This window comes from Pelodiscus sinensis, chromosome 4, assembly GCF_052426305.1.
Source record: "Pelodiscus sinensis isolate ZL-2025 chromosome 4, ASM5242630v1, whole genome shotgun sequence".
In the NCBI taxonomy this organism is placed as follows: domain Eukaryota; kingdom Metazoa; phylum Chordata; order Testudines; family Trionychidae; genus Pelodiscus; species Pelodiscus sinensis.
The window spans coordinates 8,131,640-8,153,198 of NC_143055.1; the positions used below are offsets into that span (position 1 = coordinate 8,131,640).

A 21,559-nucleotide genomic window follows, 5' to 3' on the forward strand; every position below is an offset into this window, starting at 1 on the left:
TAATCTAACAACCAACTTGTTCGATTGTGCACACCAAAACTGGACACAGCATTCCAGTAGCAATCACACCAGAGCCCAATACAATTTGAACCCATTCCAACATACACCTCCACATCTGATGCAGATGATACCAAACTGGGTGGGGTTGCAACGTCTTTGGAGGATAGGGACATAATTCAAAATGACCGTAGCAAGTTAGAGAAATGGTCAGAGGTAAACAGGATGAGGTTTAATAAAGAGAAATGCAAAGTGCTCCACTTAGGAAGGAACAATCAGTTCCATACATACAAGATGGGAAGCGACTGTCTAGGAAGGAGCATGGCGGAAAGGGATCTAGGGGTCATAGTGGACCACAAGTTGAATATGAGTCAACAGTGTGATGCTGTTGCAAAAAAAGCAAATATGATTCTAGGTTGTATCAACAGGTGTGTTGTAAGCAAAACTCGTGAAGTCATTCTGCCGCTCTACTCTGCACTAGTTAGGCCTCAGCTGGAGTACTGTGTCCAGTTCTGGGCACCACATTTCAAGAAAGATGTGGAGAAATTGGAAAGGGTACAGAGAAGAGCGACAAGAATGATTAAAGGTCTAGAGAACATGACCTATGAAGCCAGGCTTCATGAACTGGGCTTGTTTAGTTTGGAAAAAAGAAGATTAAGGGGGGACATGATAGCGGTTTTCAAATATCTAAAGGGGTGTCACAAGGAGGAAGGAGAAAATTTGTTCCTCTTGGTTTCTGAGGACAGGACAAGGAGTAATGGGCTTAAAGTGCAGCAAGGGAGGTTTAGATTGGACATTAGGAAAAAATTCCTAACTGTCAGGGTGGTCAAATATTGGAATAAATTGCCAAGGGAGGTGGTGGAATCTCCCTCTCTGGAGATATTTAAGAACAGGTTAGATAGACATCTGTCAGGGATGGTGTAGACGGAGCTTGATCCTGCCTTGAGGGCGGGGGGGCTGGACTCGATGACCTCTCGAGGTCCCTTCCAGTCCTATTATTCTATGATTCTATGATAGGGTGGTGAGAGTCGGGAGATGTCGTATTAATCTGTATTAATCTGCAAAGGCGACAAGGAGTCCTGTGGCACCTTGTAGACTAACAGATTTATTGGAGCATAAGCTGTCGTGGGCAAAGACCCACTTCGGCAGATGCATGTCAATGGGTCTTTGCCCACGAAAGCTTATGCTCCAATCCATCTGTTAGTCTATAAAGTGCCACAGGACTCCTTGTCGCCTTTGCAGATCCAGACTAACACGGCGACCCCTCTGATACTCTGCAACCAATGCGTGGGCAGCTGGGTGTTTTTAACATGGAATGAAATCCCATGGAGTAATTACTCTGCCCAACCAGAAACGTACCCATCTGACCCACTGCCAAGACTGAGTCAGAAAGCACCTACGTACTGTTACATTTGAGGGACCCCCTCTGACTCTCTTTTATCTAGTTTTCTATCATCTCACATACATTACTTCTTTTCCCAAATGCTTCTCCCCATCCCCCTCACTGTCGCAAACTAAACCTCAATGTAGGAACATTCCTGATCCAGCTGCCACATGCAGGAAGCCAATAATGTGGTACAGAAGTATTTCAGAGTCGGCCATCCACTCGCTTTATTGACAGACCTCTAAAAAGTTCCAGGAAACATGACAATAGCATCTGTTTCCATTTAGGCTAGTTCAGAGACTGGGGGGCGTGTCACTGTGTGCATTTTGTGCTCCCAGGGGCTCATGAGTGCAGCAGTCCTTCTGCCAGACCCCTCAGCACGCTGCTGCGGGACATGGGCTCTGCTGGCCAGTCCATTGTAGTCACCCAATTCTCCAACCTCTCTGCTTTGGTCTGGACTCTTTTGCTGCCTCTATTGCTACTGATTCATGGCAACAGAAGCAGAGAGCTTGTTGCATGCTGGGGGGAGGGGTCTGTACTTTCAGACAGCGGCTGCGTAGGGATGCGAAAGGTTAACCGGTGAGGCTTACTGGTTCCAGTTAACTGATAGTGGCTGGAGTAACTCCCCACCCACCATAGGCAGGTGACTGCTTCAGCCCCACAGGGCTCGCCATGGACAGCGGCTGTTCCAGCTGGCCTGTGGCCAGCAGCGGGGCATTCCAACCCAACCGCAGTGAGGGGGGAGCACCCCTCTTTAATCGATTAGCCCATTAAAAATTACATTTAACCCATTAATCAATTAAATGGGATTTTCCTTCCCTACAGAGTCCCACACCTTTTGGCTAGCGTTGAGTGCAACACCACCACTGCATTAGGGAGATGGACTTTGGCCATCCAGAAGCTGAATGGAAACTCGGGTGTTTAATTTTTAAGTGGGCACAAGAGGTGAAAGTATGCTCATTAGTCTGTTCTGATCACCTTCCTGTAACACTGTAACCACATCACAATCCAAACTGGGTTACTAAGTAACCAAGATGTGGCAACAGCTCCTTACAACTGTAAACAGCCTTTCTGTTCCTAGACAACCTGGCATTCACTCCTTTTCCGCTTATAAGTCTACAGTTTGACACCGATTGCAATCAGAGATGTTGGGATGTATGGTTCTCCTCGTGCTAGGGCCGTCACTCACTTAGGAATGTTTTCCCCCTGCCACTCCTTTCTCTGTTCCCACTCATTTATTTCTATCCTCCTCTGTGCTGGCTTCTCTCTCACCTCTTGCCCTGCGTTGTTCTTTCCAAAAACCAGCCAACACGCCATTCATCATAGACGCCAACCTCCCATCATGCCGTAACTTCATGGCATCAAGTTGTGTGAAGAAAGCTTTTAGGACAAGTTGAACTTGGATGCAAACTCTATCCCTCCCTCCTCCAATTAAAATACTAGCATAAAACCCCATTTTGTTAGTGCCAGGGGTTTAAGTTCAGACACCGAATTTTGCAAAGATGCTTAAATAATCATTTTGGGGAACGTGACTGGTGTTCTGAATTTAAGTACCAACCAGATGTAAAACATGGTTGTTTTCTGCATTGGTCCCAGGAGATTAGCGAGACAAGATGAGTGAGGTAATCTTACTCTGTGTTAACTTCCACTGGTGAAAGAGACAAGCTTTCAAGTTTCCACAGTGGTATTAAAGATATTACCTCACCCACTCTGTCTCTCTGATGTGATATAAATGCAAATATGAGCACCTATTGCAAAACTGATCAAAAATGATCAATTGTTCTTTTTGCTCCTAACCTATTTACACCTTAATTGTAACATAGAAGACTTTTAATTTTGATCCCCCTTATCTCTAGATTTTTGATTGTTCTTTATTTCCTTTGCCCATCTCCCTCAACCACACGTCCGCACTAGTGACTAGAAGCAGGAGTGCAAGAAATGGACACAATCATTCTAGAAAAGGAATGTGACCAACAGCTGACTCCTGAACGGGAGCAAGAGGCCTTGTTCTGTAGGAGGAGTAATGGCTCATTGCCATGCAACATTGCTTACCTCATGCAGATTAAGCTCTTTTACTTTTTCCTTTAGAATGACCTGCAAGACAAAGACACACAGCATTAGGACTGGGCCTTCTACCGTTTCCGCCTGTTTAGTTCATTACATTAATTGGGGTCTTCAGAGATTTCCTTTTAAATAAGTGATGCTGATGTAAATAGTTTCCCCTTCTATTTAATCTTTACTGAAATCATTCACAGGTGACAACGTTTCTGTGCAGTATTTCCTCCACTTTCATGATATGGATTGAATGCCCCTACAACCAGTCCAAGCCTGATACCAACACAGCAAATTTTTAGCCCTGCAATGGGAGCCCAGGGCACTTACTCAGGCCATCTGTGGCCCTGCCGTGGGTCTTTTATTCCACAACAGATGGATTTAAGTTTCTCCTGTGCTTTCCCCAAGAATCTGGAGCTTTGAAGGAGGAAATTTTATACAGATTTACAGACAGTTCATCAACATAAATATGTTTGAACACTGAAATGCATGTGTAGGCAAATTACAGCTAAAGTTTTAGAAGTTTAAAAAAAAAAAAAAAAAAGCAAATACCAGAAACTCAACAGCCTAAATAAACCAGACACGAATAGTAAACTAGTAAAAACAGTTCTCAAAAGACTTGCCAAGAACACATTTGAGAGGAAAGGCAGCTATTGAGCAGTTTACAACTGCTAATCCAAAAGAGGGAATGAGACACAGAGAGACTCCGTCTGAAATCAAATATGCCCCATTCTCATATTGTTTGACAAACTTCATTATTCAGCTATTTCCTCCTCTTTCCAATTTATCCTTTTCCCCTTGTTTTTGTTCACAATTCTGTGCCCAATTTGGCAAATGAGCAGCGAGTAGGATTGAAATCAAAGAAAGGATTGTAAATGTGTAATGTTATTAACGTCAGAATGCTTGCTCAGGCTACAGAATGGAAAGATAAATAACTAAAACACTAAAGAAAGCTGAGCCACGAGGTGGGTGAGGGAATATCTTTGGTTGGACCAACTTCAGCTGGCGGAAAAGAAACTTTTGCGCTTTACAGAACTCTTCTTTGGGTTTAGAAAAGATAACCAGAGTGACAGGACTAAATACAGGTTGAGAAAGATTGTTATATAATAAAGGGTCAACGTATATTGAAAAAAACCGTAAAATGAAACGGGCAATTAACACCTATGCAGACATAAGCTTTAAGAGCAAAACTAAATTACAAGCTCTTGCGATGAGATATAAAACTAGTGTCTCTGAGGCTATGTCTACACTGGAAAGATCTGACAACATTCGTAATTCGCCAAAAAGAAAATCGGCAAATCACGTTTACGCTGCCACCCTTTGTCGACATATCGTGGGTGCATTGTTAGTTCCCTGTTGACAAAAGAGCCAAGCAATGCTGGTATGCATCCCACAATGCCTGGCGCCACCTTCAGTCCTGAGCATTGTGGGAACATGCAATGCCGCACTAGGTATTTTGGGAATGTGAAAAATGTCTCGTCAGCCACCGCTGTGCTTCCCATGGCAGCAACGTGACGTTGCATGGGGCTGTCTCAGAGCAGCTGTGCCTGGTCGAGCGTCGCTTGTGGGCCAGGGAAACCAGAATTGAGTGGTGGGAATTGCAACTTCCCATACCGCTGCAACAGGCAGCAACTTATAACCTGGCACTGGCATCCCCCCATGGCTGTACTACACTAATGTACCGTCCTGTGCTGCCGCTGCTCTCCCTCCCCCGGCTGCATTAGAACGACTTACCGCCTGGCAGAGCTGCTGCTTGCACTGCCTCCCTCCATTCCCCGCACACAACTTACCCTGCGTCTCTTCCATTGCTTCATGCTCCACGTCCAGTTGCTGAGTCTCCTCACAACCCTTGGGTCTTATCACAGAATCCTAGGGCTGGAAGAGACCTCAGGAGGTCATCAAGTCCAGCCCCCTGCTCTAGGCAGGACCAATCCCAACTCAATCAACCCATCCAGGGCTTTGTCAAGCCGAGACTTAAACACCTCTAGAGATGGAGATTCCTCCACCTCCCTGAACATGAGCTAAACAATCTGCCTGACCTCACCATTAACTGGGACACCCTGGTTACTTTTTTCAGACCTGACCAAGAGCTTTGTGAAACACTCTCCCATCAACAGAAACTGGTCCAACGAAAGATATTACCTCGCCCAACCTGTGTCTCAAACCCTGGGACCAACCATATCCATGGCATGGCACTAAAGAAATAATAATAATGGAGATTGCCTATCTCCTAGAACTGGAAGGGACCTTGAAAGGTCATTGAGTCCAGTCCCCTGCCTTCTCAGCAGGACCAAGTACCATCCCTGATGAATTTTTTCCCTAAATGGCCTCTGCAAGGATTGAACTCACAACCCTAGGTTTAGCAGGCCAATGCTCAAACCACTGAGCTATTCCTCCCCCCAAAGAAAGCAGAGTGTTTACAATGATCCTACCGCTCGTGTGGTTTCTTTGGAAGCAGACACGGATGTGTGTCACGGGGGGCAAGTGGAAGAAGTAGTAGGAGCTGCCAAGAAAACTTGGAAACGTTCCCTGCAGAGAAATCCCACTATTCCAAACTCGGAACACTGCTTTAATCCCCCCTCCCCCCCGTTAGTGTAACCTAACCCATCAAGATACAGTTCATGGGAACTGAATTTAGATCCACTAGGACAGCATTTTTCTTTTTGTGCTGTAGGAGGGGTATATTACTACTTATTGTAAACATAGAAGAACTACGAGCCATGTTTGCTGGGGCACATTTATTACCATTCAAGGCAATAGCAAAAGTCCTATTTGACTTCAATCAGGACAGGCTAGAACCATACCAGGGAAAGTACACACCAATTTTCCTCTCCCCTCCACTCATTGCAAGCTCCAGGCACAGAAATGAAGTAACTTAATTGGCAACTCCTCCTTTCACCTGTGAAAAATCCAATCAAATACAGGGTTTCAACAGATGACATTAATTGCCATCTGGGAAAGGTCTGGATGTTTGCGAGGGAGGCAGAAAGTCTTGTATTTTTCCCTTTTGTTATCTAGCTTCAGAGAAAGTGTCTGATAAATAGGGAATAACACAAAACATACAAATCCTAGACTATTGCAAGGGAACAACTGACAACATGCATGATATAGAGTAAGGCCTAGATTCTGCAACTCACATGTATGCGTGTAACTTTAAACATGTGCATATTCCCACTGACCTCAATGGAACTACTCATGTCAGTAAAGTTAAGCACATACTTAAGTACTTGCAGAGGTAGGCCAAAAACGGCAAGACATCAAACTCTGGAACAGCTCAGTGGAAACCTAAAATGGTGACCATCACAAGAAATTAATGGTCCTTACTCAGTTATCTGCAAGAAGAGAGGGAGAAAAAAAAAAGTAGTTTACAAATTTTTTCATCTCACCTGTTTGTAGGCATAAAGCTCTTTGTGTGCCTGATGTCTGAGCCTAGAAGTAAAAAACAAAAACAAAAAAAACAAGGAAAATATGAACAAAATAGGCTAAAATATCAGGATTAGCATGAAATCCAGAGGGAAAAAACCTTGCATTTTCCCGATATTTAATAACTTTTTTTGCTTTGAAAAATAGAGACAGACTCAATGATGCAGTATCCAGTTCTCAGTGAGTTTAAGAGCTTTTATCTCTCTCCAAATATATTTCTCTATTCGATTGCTGATTTCCTTCTACAATGTACCTTTTATGAACTATATAATTTGCTGCAAAAGCATTATTCGTGTTGCTAAATGCACCAAACTCTTAACTTGCAGAAGTTATTGATAAGACTGAGAGCTAAAATACATGTCCATTTTCCTCACCTCTGCCCCATCACTTCTCCCACTAAAATTCATATGCTGGGTCGCATGGACACTGCATCTTTTTGTGCGTGATGGGGACATGTAGAATGCTCAGGACTCAATGCCAGGGGACCCTAAGGAGAAAGGCAGCTCTGTTTGTACTTTAAATGTGGGGAGTGGAGAGAATGAAAAGAGAATTTCCCCTTTTAAATATTTACCATTTAAACCTAGTGGTGCTATTAAGTCATTAATGTCCAAATGCCAATTGTTTGCTATGCTTTTGACATATAATATTGTTTGAAAGTAGTTTCCTGATATCCAAGGTCTTGGAGAGAAACATTCAAGATAAGTCATTCAACTAATTAAAAAGCAAAAAAGTTAAATATCCCTTCTTAAGAGGCAAGTAAATAAGAGAATGATTTACACCTGGTGTGAGAGTTTGTAGCTTTCAACTACAGTGAAGGGATAATGAAGCAATTTAGTTGCCAAAGATAAAATTACAGCTATAAATTACACAAAATTGAAACTTTAATCTGGGAATTTATTTTCATGTACTTAATTCAGCAGAAGACCAAACGATAACTTGTGTTATATTTAACAGTGGAGTCATAATCGTATGAGCTCCTTCTAGGACATGTCCCCAATCTCACTTACGTTGGTGTATAGAAGGAGTTACTCCTCTGGAATCCACACAATTACACTGGAGTAAAATCAATTTCAAGTGAGATCAGAATCAGGCCCATTACTCACCTTTTATACACTTGGAGGCATAAATGTAAGTTATCCTTAGTTCTCAGGCTCTCAAATTGCTAGCCAAGTACAACTTTTGTCTTCTGTACACAGGTTGAACCTCTCTAGTTCAGCACTCTCAGGACCTGATGGGTGCAGAAGCAGAAAATGTGCCAACCCATGGGGTGGTCAATATTGTCTAGGAGCATTACCAACCCTTCCACAGCTCACTGGGCTCTTAGACATTTAGGGGTAAATTAGAGCTAAATCACGGCACAGAACACAGAGTGCCAGAAGTGGTGGCTCTAAACAAACTTTATGGGACTGCAGGAAACTTGGCCATGCCCATGATAAATGAACATGCGGCTAACTAATATCACGCGGGGTGACAGACCAGAGTGTGCTGGATTAGAGAAGTTCAACTTGTAGTTTCATTTTTGAGCAGTAAGGAAGAGGTGGAGATGGAGTGGTTAGAAAGCTTCTGAATAGCAAGGAACTCCAAATGGGAACAACGGGGATAGACAAAGTGAGAACAAAAGACTTTAAAAAAAAAAAAAAAAGTCACCGATGGAAGTGTCCCATTCCCTTTGCAGCAACAAAAACGAGTGAAACAAAAATTTCATCAAAACCCATCAGGGCCTTAATTTAGAATCTACAATTCATTGCTCCATTGTGGTTACAAAAAGTTACAATCCACATACTAATAAATATTGAATATTCATTTTAGTTTCACAAGCTATAGACCTGTTTTTGGAAAACTCCAATGGCAGGCTTGGCCTAAAACGCCTAAGCAGGGACTTGGGGGTGGGAGGAAAAAGCAACACATTTCCTAGACTGTTCGTTTTACAGATGTGCTGATCTGGATGATGCTCTGCATCACAAACCCGTCTATTCAGCGACGGCACTAGGTCTGCTCTAGGCTGTATTACATGCATGATTTCTAATTTAAAGATTTATTAAAAATATTTCTGCCAGCCTGAACAGCAGCAGCCGTGTTTATACAGCTCATTTCAAGATACAAAACCCTCTACCGAATGTCAGATACTCTGCTTATGAAATCAAAAACAGCTTCCGGTTTTAAGCTTGAGCTTTGGTAAATCATTCATAAAACCGAAAAGGAAAGCTATTGGTGTTAAAGTACTGGCCAAGGACTTCTAAAACATATTCTGAATGTGCATACACAAAAGGACAGAGAAAAATAACTGTTCTGAGCCAAGTCATCCGCAACACTCTCCAACACCGAAAATGTGTAATTTACTGGCTTGTAATTCTGCTTCTCTGCAGACTTTCCAATGGGTAGCGCCCTGCAAATCCATAGATATCTGCAGGTATCTGCATCTGTGGATAGGGATGCAGATATCCCCGGCTCATTTTTGCGGCTACAGATACAAATTGTGTATCAGTGCACGGCTTTACCAATGGGACTCTCATTCCTGGATTTCAGCCCCGTAGCATTCCAACTGATGGAGCGCCCCAGACTCTTAGAGGCTTTTTGGTCCCCAAGGGCAGCAGTATGACATGAATCAAGCTGACAAGCACCAGTCCCTGAGCTGAAAGCACTACCCGTGTCATGTTCCTTTCAATTTAGGGAGTAGAAGCAGCAATGCTTCCCATGGAAAAAAATATAAAAAAATTCAAGAGGCAAACCTCTCCAACTCATCCCGATTGGAAGGCTACCAACAGAGAAACTGAATTATAGGGTCATAATTTTCTCTTCTCTCAAGATACTGTCCAGTAGGAGTCTCACTCAGTGCCAGAATAAAACTGTAATTAGAAGGCCAATGCCAACCACATGCATCACAGATTGACTACAGCAGGGGTGGGGAACCTCTCGCATGTTGGGAGCCGCTGGCAAAGCAAAACCACTGCCCCCACACACATTCCCTGCACATATCAGAGCCTAGAGAGGCCCAGGCTAGTAGATTTTGTGGCCTCCCCGTACACTCTGAGGGTGTGTCTAGACTACAGACTTTTGTCGACAAAACCATACCTGCGTCTACACTACCACTGAGTTCTGTCAACGCTGGTAAACCTCATTTTACGAGGCATAACGCCTTCTGTCGACGGAGTTCTGTCGACAGAAGGTGTTATTGCCTGTAGGGTTGTGTCTAGACTACAGGGTTTTGTCGACAAAGCAGCTTGCTTTGTCGACAGAACTCAATGTAGTCTAGACGCTCTTTGTCGACAGAAGCTTTGTCGACAGTATCTGTCGACAAAAGCCTGTAGTCTAGACGTACCCTGAGATGGGGCCAAAAATGAGATGATCAGTGTGTGGGCAGGGGCTGCCAGGAAGCAGGCTTGAGAGCAGGATCTGGGCAGGAGGGGAGGCCCACAGGACAGGAGTACGAGCTCCCCAATGCTGGAGGTTGCCCTGAGTCTCGGGAGCTAGATGCAGCCCCTGGGCCATAGGTTTCCCACCCCTGGACTAGAGGATGAGGCCAATAAGAAGAGCCAGGATAAAACTGGCTATCCCAAGGGAGATACCCAAGGAAGCAAAAAACTTTGGGAACAGGAGTTCCACAGCCTAGAGAGACCAAAACCAAAATTCTCTTCTAGAGGCCAACTCTAAGCGAGGACGGTGTGTGGCAGTGAGGAACGAGGACCACTCAGCTGCCTCCTGAAAACGCTGCTCATGCCTTATGTGTTATGCTGACACAGGAGAAGCGTTGAGGCATTGGACAAAAAGACACCAACGCTCTCGTGCGGCTGCTGAGCCTCTGCAACCGGGCACCCCGCAACATTGCATGCTGAAAGGATGGAAAGTCTCTGATGCGCAAGCACAGAGCATGTGCCAGCACGAAACTATGGGATAACAGACAACAACACAATGTCGAGGCACTAAAACTAAGAGGGCCCAACCTCCACACTCCTAAATAAAAGCTCTAAAACAACCTAGCACCAAAGCCCTTGAAAGTCAAGAGACCTTTCAGAGCCTGAGGACTTCGGAAGCTGGTACCCAGGAGTGAGTTCTGGCTGATGGTACCTTTAGATCAGAAAATATGCCGTACTTCAAAAATGTGCTTTTCACAATTAGCATGGCAAAGCAGTGCAGACATATTAATCTCCAAAATTCATCGCTCATTACAGAGGAAATTTAGAACCACTTTTCAATGTTTATCCCCCATCTCCAGTGGCTTCACTCCTTAAAAAGGGAATAGTGCATCTCACTGGATAATTTTGTTTCTTTCAATTTCAACTACAGCCTCTCTCCAAGTTATGAACGAGTTACAGACCAAACACTTGGCCGTAACTCGAGCTGTTCGTAACTCGGACTCCATTGAGTTACACGCAAACGTGCAGTTCGCAAGCGCGGGTCACGTTCGTAACTTGGGGACCGCCTTTACGATCGCTCAATGGGAGCTTTGGTCGTAATTGCGAACGGTCGCAATTCTTGCTGTACTATTAGAATATGTTCCAGTAATGATGCGAGTAAACTATTAACGTAACAAAATTCAGAGGAAACAACGTTTTATCGATTTACCTCCTTTATTAATACACTTAATCTCTCCAAGTTCAAAGACAGAAATCTGTAAAACAGGCAGCACAGTCTAGAACAAAAAGCCTCAAACATCTCACATTTTGCAACAGGGTAGCATTTAAGGATGCAGTATCTCTGGCTGTAGTGTCTCAATAGATCTACTATTTACAGCCCACAACGGAAGTATGGTGAATGTCCCTTCTCTGTTGCTTCTTTATGAAAAAGATCACTCATTGGCTGCTATTAGTCTCTATTGGTTACGGTTATTTGCCCCTCCCTTTGTTCCTTCGGATCAGCAACTGAGAGGATTCTCAGCTTGAAAAGCCCAATGCTTTCTACTTCCTAGTGAGTACAGTACCCCCGAGCTTTCTTATTACTGTATAGTTGGTGACGACATCACGTCAGTACTTTGTGCATAAACGACACAGAAATATTATATTCAAAGTAAAGATGTGACTATTTAACTGGTTAACCAGTGAGGTCTGGAGCAGCTCCCTGCCTGCCGTAGGCGGGGGGCTGCTCCAGTCCTGCGTGTGGGGGGGCACACTGAGGACGGGGCTGCTCCGACCAGGACACTCGAGCAGTCCCTGTGGGCAACAGCCCAGCATACAGCCCCTGCCTGTTGCAGAGCAGGGGGTGTGAAGGTGGCACTTCAGCCCAGGGGTGGATGTGGGCACTCCAGCCAGGCTTGAGTGGTTCCCCTGTTCCCCGCTTTCATTGGTTAACTGGCTAAACAACATGTTTAACCAGTTAATCAAACGGGATTTTACATCCCGACTGCAAAGTGGAATATGACAGAGAATTGGCCTGCTAGACTTCTGGGAGAGCTACTCAAAACAATTTATGGTATTCACTCCAAAAAATGCAATTCTCCATAGATCCAAAAACCAAATACAACGCCTCCTTCACATCTGGTTCTGTTCCTTTGGGCTTGATGAGAAATCCACAAAAACAAATTTAAAAAAAAAAAAAAAAGCCCCACCCATGCAATATAAAGTCCCCATTATATTCAAGATGACTGCATAATTTCCATGGGCTGAAAATATGGTTGTAGGAGAAGACAAATGCTTATTTCAATTGGCAAGCATGAACAGAAGAGGATCATTGTGCAAGGAGCCCAAACTCAGTGCAATGGCAACGTATTAGCATGGTAATTCTAACAGAGAGATACTGCATCTTTAGCTTTCCAAAACTGACATGGGATGACTGGTTTAATCTAAGCAAGTTTAAAATTGAAGGGCAAAAGTGAATAAACAATGCTTTTAAAACAGTCTCTTGGGAAAGAAGTGGCCCACATACCCGTATGTAATTTGAAATGTTTCAGCTAAAGGTGGCAATCATAAAAATCAACATAGTAGAAGTTGTACGAAAGCTTGATTATCTACAAACCTAGCATTTACTTTAAATGAGCATAAACAACCCTGAGAATATTTAAAGGAACACATTGGTGTTTGTATCCCTCTGAGTCTGGGCTTTATCGGACTGCCTGCAACAGTGATGTCACATTAAATTTCCCCAAAGTGAAAGCAGAGGGAAAAAAAGCCATCAGCAGCTACCTTTGCAAGATTTCTTTTCCTTTTTTAAAAGACTCAAGGCAGAATGCATTCAAACACCAACATAACAGGCAGCATTACTTTAAAGTGTGGAATTAAATGTTCCACATTTGCATGCCTTTTAGGAGTAGAAGAACATTTAATTTTATTTCAGCCCTTCTGCCTTCCTTCCCTTTTTTTCAGGACAGATTTCATATATAAAACTTAATATATTTCAGCTTAGAGCCAATGTTACTATGGAGTACAAAACTCTTGGTTCCCACTAAGCATGCAGGTTGAACCTCTCTTGTCCAACACCTTCAGCACCTGCTGAATTTGTCGGACCACGGTAGGTCGGTGTTGTCTAGCAGCACTGTCAACACTTCCACTGCTTACTGGGCTCTTGAAGACATTCAGGGTAAATTAGAGCTAAACAACATCATAGATCTCTGAGAGCCAAGGCTAGTGGCTGTAAACAAACTTTGACACCGTGGGAAACTTGGTCACATCCATGATAGGTGGATACCTGGCTAACTAAAATCATGCTGGACCACAGAGGTTCAACCTGTATTACGAAGTTTCAGAATGGAGGAACAAAACCTGTCTCCTGAAATCACAGGCAGGCCTAGACGAAAAGCACATCATTGTTGCACTTCGGGTGTGGACACTCTATGCCAACGGGAGAGTTCATTGCAGAAGTTGCCAGGGAAAAGGTGGTGGCTTTGGCAGCCGGGTAGGGAATTACTGGAGATTTTGGCCCCCCAAAATGGTGCGAGACGAGAGTTTGTTTTTGACAAGCAAGAGTCAGTTCAAGCATTTGAACAAGGAGCGTTTGAATTCCTCATTCTCTATCCACACAAATCTTGGCAGCAACTAATTTCCCAACTGCATCCATTAAGGACACATAAGCACATCTGCCTATTTCTACTGAACTGGTCGGCAGAGGAACACTAACTTATGCTGACATGTAAAGAATTACACCTTAGAGTCAAAACGCTTTTGGGACGAAGAGACCATGCCCACTTCTACCTGGCGCTACAGTCTCATACTCTCTGCAGATGCAGGTCTCTATGCTCACCTCGTGGTCTGAAGGCTCTCTTTACAAACATTACAGCTGGAGAGCTCATTTAACTTCAAAAATTCAAGCTCTGAAGCACAATTATGCAGCAAATCAGGAGGAAAACTGTGTGGCAATTTACATGGCTGCAAACCAAACTCATATGAGGCCTGGATTAACAGTTGCTCCCATGAAAAAAGTTTCTTGGGTTCATGCTTTTCCTGCAAACAACAAGTGGAACTGCTGATTATGGCTAGATGAGAGAGGGAGGCTAGAAGAGGCCAGCAAATCATCTAATTTGACAATTTAATTCAGTTGCTTTTATACTGAGTCCGGTAACTTGGGTCTGAGTGGAGCATTTCTTCCAGAAAGGCATCCTGCCTTGATTTGAAAACTCTAGAGTCTGAGAATCCACCACTTGCATTAATAATTTGTTCCGGTGGTTCATCACCCTCTCTGTTAAACTCAAATGCGAAGTTAGGCACAACTTCTGTCTAGCTTCAGTTGACAGATACTGGTTCTTGTAATGTCTTTCTCTGCCAGATTTAGTACCTCATTTCCTCCCTGTGAAGGTACTTATAAGCTGTAACCCAGCCACGTCTCAGTTGTCTTTTGGACAAGTTAAACAGATGGAACTCTAAGTGTCTCACTCTAAGGCATGTTCTCCAGCTCAAATAATTTTTGTGGATGTTTTCTGCACCCTCTCAATTTTTCTATTTTTTTTTAAAAGTGCAAACACCAAAATTGGATTTAATATTACAGTCTTACCAGTGCCGTACACAAAAGTCACCTTCCTGTTCCCTGGTATAACACCGCTAAGGGCTGCATTAGCCTTTCTTGCTACAGTACAGCACCGGGAACTCATGTTGAGTTACTCTTCCACCTCGACCCCTGAATCCTTTTCTGAGTCACTGCTTTCCAGGACAAAATTCCCTGATCTATTGGTGTGGCCAACATTCCTTGTTCCTGGAGATACAGCTTTGCATTTGGATTTGTTAAAATTTGTGTGCTTGGTAAGATGGGCCAGTCAGGATTACTCTGTGGCTATGTCTAAGTTATTTTGGGATACCAGAGGTATCCTGAAATAGCTACCTTGTGTCTTTTGAACATGTCCACTATTTCAAAATATAGCGGATGCGCTATTTCGCCATCCCTGTAAACCTCAACCTACGAGGATAAGGAATGGCTTGAAATAGCACTGTATTTTGAAGTTTAGCGCTGTGTAGAGGGCGTCAAATGACAAAATAAGCTATTTAGAAATAGACTCGAAATAAGCTACGCAATTTGCATAGCACAAATTGTGTATCTTATTTTGTGTTTTGGGTGCTGTGTTGACACACCTTGTACGACTGCCCGTCCTTGTTACTACTTATCACTTTGGCCACCTTCGAGTCATCTGAAAATTTTATCAGGCTTTGTATATTTGCAGCTTCAAAGCTATTGTCTGCAGCAAAGCAGACATGACTGAGTGCTTGAACTCTGGTTTTACGACCCATGAAACTGCTACTAAAACTGCTGTGCTCAACTTTTAGGTGTTAAACACTGCAGCCCCCGTGCCCCCAACCTAACAGCGATGCTGCCAATGTAAACAGGGTCAATGGGTCCAGTGTTCAGAGCAGCAGCAAGCGCTGCATGCCTGTTGGAACAAGGCATCCAGCAATGGGCATTCGACCCTGGTGATTTTGTGTGCACTTGTGAAACAGCCATTTTCAGTATCAGCTTGGGAGATGGCATACAGTGGCACCTGGGATGTTGAAGAGGAGACAAAGGCTCTGCCCAAAAAGCCAAAGAGAAAGGAGCGTGCTCATAAATGAAAGAGACATTCACGAGACAAAAACAGAGAAAGATAACAGGCAGAATAGCCGAGCAATTTGCAGGTTTTCAGCAGCAGTTCTGTAAGGTACCCAGGGTGTGTGTGGGGTGAGGTGCAACTACTGCCAATAAACTGAAATCGGCACAAAGAGATCCTTTGTTCTGAGCCCTGAGGAGAAGCAGACACAGCCTTGAATCATTTATATTTTTCCCCTCTCTTCTCTCTTGTATATTTATTTATTTATTTGGTTACGTTTCCAGTTTAATCTTGGAGAAACAGTTTTGTCCCACAGTTAATATTCAAACTTCCCACTACCAGAATGATCTTTACGGACTGTACTCATTGTTGTTCAGATTAACAAGTCAACTCTGCATCATTAATCTCTAAACTGTGCTGTTGAATGTGCAATTTGTGTACAAAAGCAAATGGGGCAGATATCAAACATTGCTTAAGCACGCAGTACATGAGTTATTCATTAAAGAGAGATGCCTCGAAATATTGTAAGCAGCAAGCAGAAAACACTGACACCAAGAAATCATACTTTTCATGCACATTTAAATAACAAATAATCCACTTTAAAAGCCACATGATGTAATTGCTTTCCTTTATAGTCAAGTCTAGAAATGTGCCTGGATCAAATTAGGTACTTATTACATGTGCTCTGTATGGATTGAATTGACATGAATGTGTGGGTTTAATACTAGGCCACTGAGCAAATGATTCTACTACAAAAATGGAGGATTAAAATAATTTCATGGGTGATATCCCATGACAGACAACACTGCTTGCAGTACCAGACGGGAAGGCAGCCCTAAAGGAATACCTGCAAAGTAAATCAACAATGGATGCATTAAATCTAACATATCTTTCTGCACCTATGGAAAATTTTACCATATCTGTGGAGGGGAAAAAACAGTTTTCTTTTTTCTGAAAAGTGTCCAAGTGCTTTCAGGGAGATGCTTGCTAGTACTCTCTGGGCCTGAATGGTGCACAGAAAACGTTTTGGCACATCACAGGACTGGGACCAAACAGATTTCAGCTGGCTTCAGAAAATAGTTAATGGTAGTTCTTTACCTGATCAAGTAGCAACAGAAGAGTAAACTAAGAATGAAGACGAATATGGCAGTGCCGAAAACCACAATGTATATATTGAGAGGCAGGTTCTGGAACCCAATATTCGGCATCCTGAAACTGTAATGCTGGAAATCTGAGCTCATGGATGGGCTGTGAGGAGAGAGAAATAAAACACAAGGCTTTTAGATGAGGTTCGAAGAGGCCAAGAATCAAAACTGTGTTCATTTTTGAAAGCGAGGAATGACAGCTTGAACCTATTTGAAGGAGAGAAATGAAGATGATCATCCCCTTTCCCAGCCAGTATCTCTCTCTTGCCCTCTGGTAAGGTGTCCAGCAGTACCAACAATAATGGGTTGCTCCGTGTGGCAGAAGAGAGGAAAGAAAGAGAAATACATATCCTATCTCATAGAGCTAGAAAGGACCTTGAGAGGTCGAGTCCAGTCCTCTGCCCTCACGGGAGGACCAAGTACCATCCCTGACCGATTTACCCCAGATCCCTAAACGGCCCCTTCAAGAATTGAACTCACAACCCTGCATTTAGCAGGCCAATGCTCAAACCAATACGTTGCTGGGTAGTTCATCCTCCCACAAGTTTTTCCTCCACAAGCTAAGGTCCGAATTTAGCCTTCCCGAGACCAGTCCAGCATTACTGTGGAGCAGGCAAACTGTAGACAGACCTTTTCTCTCCTCATGTGATCATCTTACCTAGTTATTTCCCTTCCAATTAACCCATGCAAATGCTTTAAAAAAATGCCACCGAGTTATCACAGGTGTATAATTACAAGGTGTATTGTGCTCAGTGCCTATCCATACCTGAAACCTCAACAACCAAGAAAGGAATGTTAAAGAGCTAAAGGGCCTTAAATTAAGAGGATTTTTTTTAAACAACTGCTGAGATCAAGTCCGCATCCAGTGAAAATTCCCCTCTGAAAACTTCAGACATGCAGATAATTGATTGCTATCCAAACCTGTTCAAATCAACTCTGAACAGATCCTTGTCTTGGCTTAAGCAAAGCCAGCAGCATTCCTACTTGAATGTAGCATTTCCCTTTTATTTTAGGTGTGGTTTCCTATGCTGCAGTTACTGAAAGCCTGCACAGGCGAGAAGAATGCAAGATTTCCACTAACATATGGCAGAACTATAGGAAAAAAAGTACAGTGCCATAAAATGGATTTTACAACTTTCACACGGGTCAGCATACACGTCAGGCAGATTGGCTCAAAGACAGGTTGGCAGGTTGTAGGCTGTACCCCTCTGTCTAAACCTTCACGGATTCTCTCTGATCATTAGGGGGGCTTATGGAAGTGTCAAATCATCTTTGAGCAGGCGAGGGATGATTTGCACAGGGATGGGATGGGAAGGTGGCAGTCAGCTCAGCTGTCAATGTACCAAGACTCAAACATGTGACCAAAACCAAATCCCCACACAGCGACCAAATTACATTGTATAAGCAGCTGCTTGCAATAATGAGTTTAACATACGATCTTTCCCATGGTTTCAGCTTCATGATTCATTGCATGGGACCCTGATTATTTTACAGTAAGCATTACAGCAGCGAGGTAAATCTAGATAGGAAAAACGTACAAAATACCTAATAATCAGGTAAAATAGATTAATGTATGTACACAGTTGCTCATTCTGTAGTGCTACTAATCAGAGTTTATACATTAATTTTGGAAAAGGCTTTGAAATCCTTGGAGACAAATGCACACACACTATTGTAAGTTACTATAGTTTCTAAACAGCCCTGTTGCAAAAACACAATGCAAATATTAATTTATCCAGTCGTGCAAAACCAGCATGAATATACATCATCTCAGGCACAAGATTTACCTGCCCAGCCCTACCTAAGAATTAAAAATAAAATGTTAAAATGATTTGCCCAAGGTGAATGAGTTGGCATAGCTTGCAAGGCTGAATTATCTGCTGTATTAGTGTGACACAATGAAAAATCAGTTTCTTCATCTGTAAAACAGGGTTGAAGTACAAGGGCAAATGACTGTTCAAAGGAGGCTCCATTCAGTCCTATTTGTGAATGTTCAAACATTTGTGTGTGCGCTTTCTAACTGCTACTGCTTGTGCGTGTCTCTCTCTCTCTCTCTTTATTTTATATATATATATATATATATTAGAGAGAGAGATAAAATTTAGATGTGTGTCTCTCTAAGACTCCATGGCTACGTCTAGACTGGCATGATTTTCTGCAAATGCTTTTAATGGAGAAGTTTTTCCGTTAAAAGCATTTGCGGAAAAGAGCGTTTAGATTGGCAGGGACGCTTTTCTGCAAAAGCACTTTTTGCGGGAAAGCGTCCCTGCCAATCTAGACGCGGTTTTACGCAAGAAAGCCCCGATCACCATTTTTGCGATCAGGGCTTTTTTCGCAAAACAATACCGTGTTGTCTACACTGGTCCTCTTGCGCAAAAGCATTTGCCCAAGAGGGCTTTTGCCCGAACGGGAGCAGCATAGTATTTTCGCAAGAACACTGACAATCTTACATGAGATCGTCAGTGTTCTTGCGGAAATTCAAGCGGACAGTGTAGACAGCTGGCAAGTTTTTCCGCAAAAGCAGCTGCTTTTGCGGAAAAACTTGCCAGTCTAGATGCAGCCCATCTGTTCAAGAACTCCTCCTAAACCAGGGGTGGGCAATAATGTTTTTTGGAGGAGGGGGCACTCCAAGATTCTGGAAAATGGTCAAGGGCCACACTCTTCCAGGATATTAATGGAAGAGGCACGGGGTCTGGGATGGAGGTTAAGCGCAGAAGGGAGCTTGGGGTAAGAGACTGGGGTGTAGGAGAGTGTGTGGAGTCTGGGAGGGAATTTGGGTGAAGAAGGCAGTTGTGACCTGGGGCACAAACTAAAGTGCAGAAGGGAGCACAGGGATTTGGGTTGTGACTTAAGGCAGGAGGGGACTGTGATCTGGGACAGGGGTGCAGGGGTTTGGCTTGCAACCTAGGGCAGGGAATTGGGGTGCAGGATCTCAGAGGGGATATGGGTGCAGGAGGGGGCAGAGAGTTTGGGTTATGTGGCACAAGGGGACAGGAGTGGAGGGGCAGAGGGTTTGGGGTGCCAGAGGCAGGCTCTAAGAGTCTTACCTAGCTGACTCCCAGCCAGCAGACCAGCATGTTTCTCAGGCAGGCTCTCTACCTGCCCTGGCGCTGCACAGGCTGCAGGGGCCAGCTGCATTTGCGAACAAGAGCTGGAGGGAAGGGGGAGTGGTGCTTTGCGTGCTGCCTGTTCTTCAAACAGTCAACTCCCATCGGCCAAAAGCCAGCCAATGGGATTGTGCTATGGGCAGGGACAGTTTATGAAGCCTCTCCTCCTGACCCAGCTGTGAAACACAAACAGCCTGGCAGCAGCTTTTCTGAGCAGTGTGCAGAAGGGGCCAGGGAGTCTGCCTCATGCTCCTTGTTGTGTCCACAGGCCAGTTCTGGTAGCTTGGTGGGAGTCACCTATGTTGTCCAGGCCTGTCCTAAACAGTCAGAGCTAGGATTACCAGATTTGGGAGGCAGCTTCCTCGTCTCCTAACTTAAAACAAGGCCAGGGTTTGGTTGTGCCAGGAAAACGGAATCTGCCTGGAATTCAATTGTTTTCCATAATATGGAGAGGGAGGTGGCTGATCAGAGAGACAGCTATACTGCAGAGTGACCACTGGGGGCAGCAAGAGGAGACAGCTAAACTGCATAGTGACCACTGGAGGCAGCAAGTGCAGGAGACAGCTAAACTGCATAGTGACCACTGGAGGCAGCAAGTGCAGGAGACAGCTATACTGCAGAGTGACCACTGGAGGCAGCAAGTGCAGGAGACAGCTATACTGCAGAGTGACCACTGGAGGCAGCAAGTGCAGGAGACAGCTAAACTGCATAGTGACCACTGGAGGCAGCAAATGCAGGAGACAGCTATACTGCAGAGTGACCACTGGAGGCAGCAAGTGCAGGAGACAGCTATACTGCATAGTGACCACTGGAGGCAGCAAGTGCAGGAGACAGCTAAACTGCATAGTGACCACTGGAGGCAGCTGCACCACCAACGTGGTTAACATTTAAACGGGATTTAACATTCCTAATTCAGACTGGAAAGAAGGAGCAAATTTTTTTACAGTGAGGACAATTAACCAGTGGAACAATCTACCAAGAGTCCTGATGGATTCTCCGTCAACTGGCAATTTTTAAAGCAAAGACTGGATGTTTTCTGTAAGATCTGTCGCTTGTTTTTGGGTAGTTCTCTGGCATGTACTATGCAGGCAGGCAGAGTGGAGGATCACAGTTGTCCTTTCTGGCCCTAGAATAATGGTGGGCAACTTGCAACCCGTGGCCCATGAGACTTTTTGTTTTCCATTGCCCGTGTCCAGGGTTGCCAGATTTTGTTGGTTTTTGCCCACGTACTTTTCCTACTGGAAAAGTGACACACACGTAAAAGCAAGAGCATGTGAAGGGACTTACGTGCTGCTTGCTCACAATACAGTGAAAGCCTTGTGCTCCTCTTTGCATCCAATCACAGCGCTGTTCAAGCAGCCCACCCCACAAATTCTAGGTATACAAGCACAGTGAGCAAAACTACCCTATCCCGGGAGACTATTCTAGTTACGACAATCTTGCAGCCCACTGAGATGAAGGAGGGCCGCTCATGCAGCCCCCTCACTAGCCTAGGGTGACCCTCACTGCCCTA

At 44.1% G+C, this 21,559-nt stretch overlaps 1 protein-coding gene across 4 annotated transcripts in view; it reads right to left on the reverse strand.

The window, feature by feature from the left end:
* RNF24 (ring finger protein 24) overlaps positions 1–21,559 on the reverse strand; it is a 74,945-nt gene that overhangs the window by 16,938 nt on the left and 36,448 nt on the right. For 3 of the 4 annotated variants that reach the window (XM_075930981.2, XM_006139209.5, XM_006139207.5), the window contains exons 2-4: positions 16,893–17,042; positions 6,820–6,862; positions 3,434–3,475 (exon numbers count right to left, since the gene is read on the reverse strand). In XM_075930981.2, the coding sequence (XP_075787096.1) occupies positions 3,434–3,475; positions 6,820–6,862; positions 16,893–17,035 (228 nt within the window). In that variant the 5' untranslated portion in view covers positions 17,036–17,042. Of the gene's footprint in view, positions 1–3,433; positions 3,476–6,819; positions 6,863–16,892; positions 17,043–19,986; positions 20,630–21,559 lie in introns of those variants that run through there. The other variant, XM_075930982.2, reaches the window with a different exon arrangement.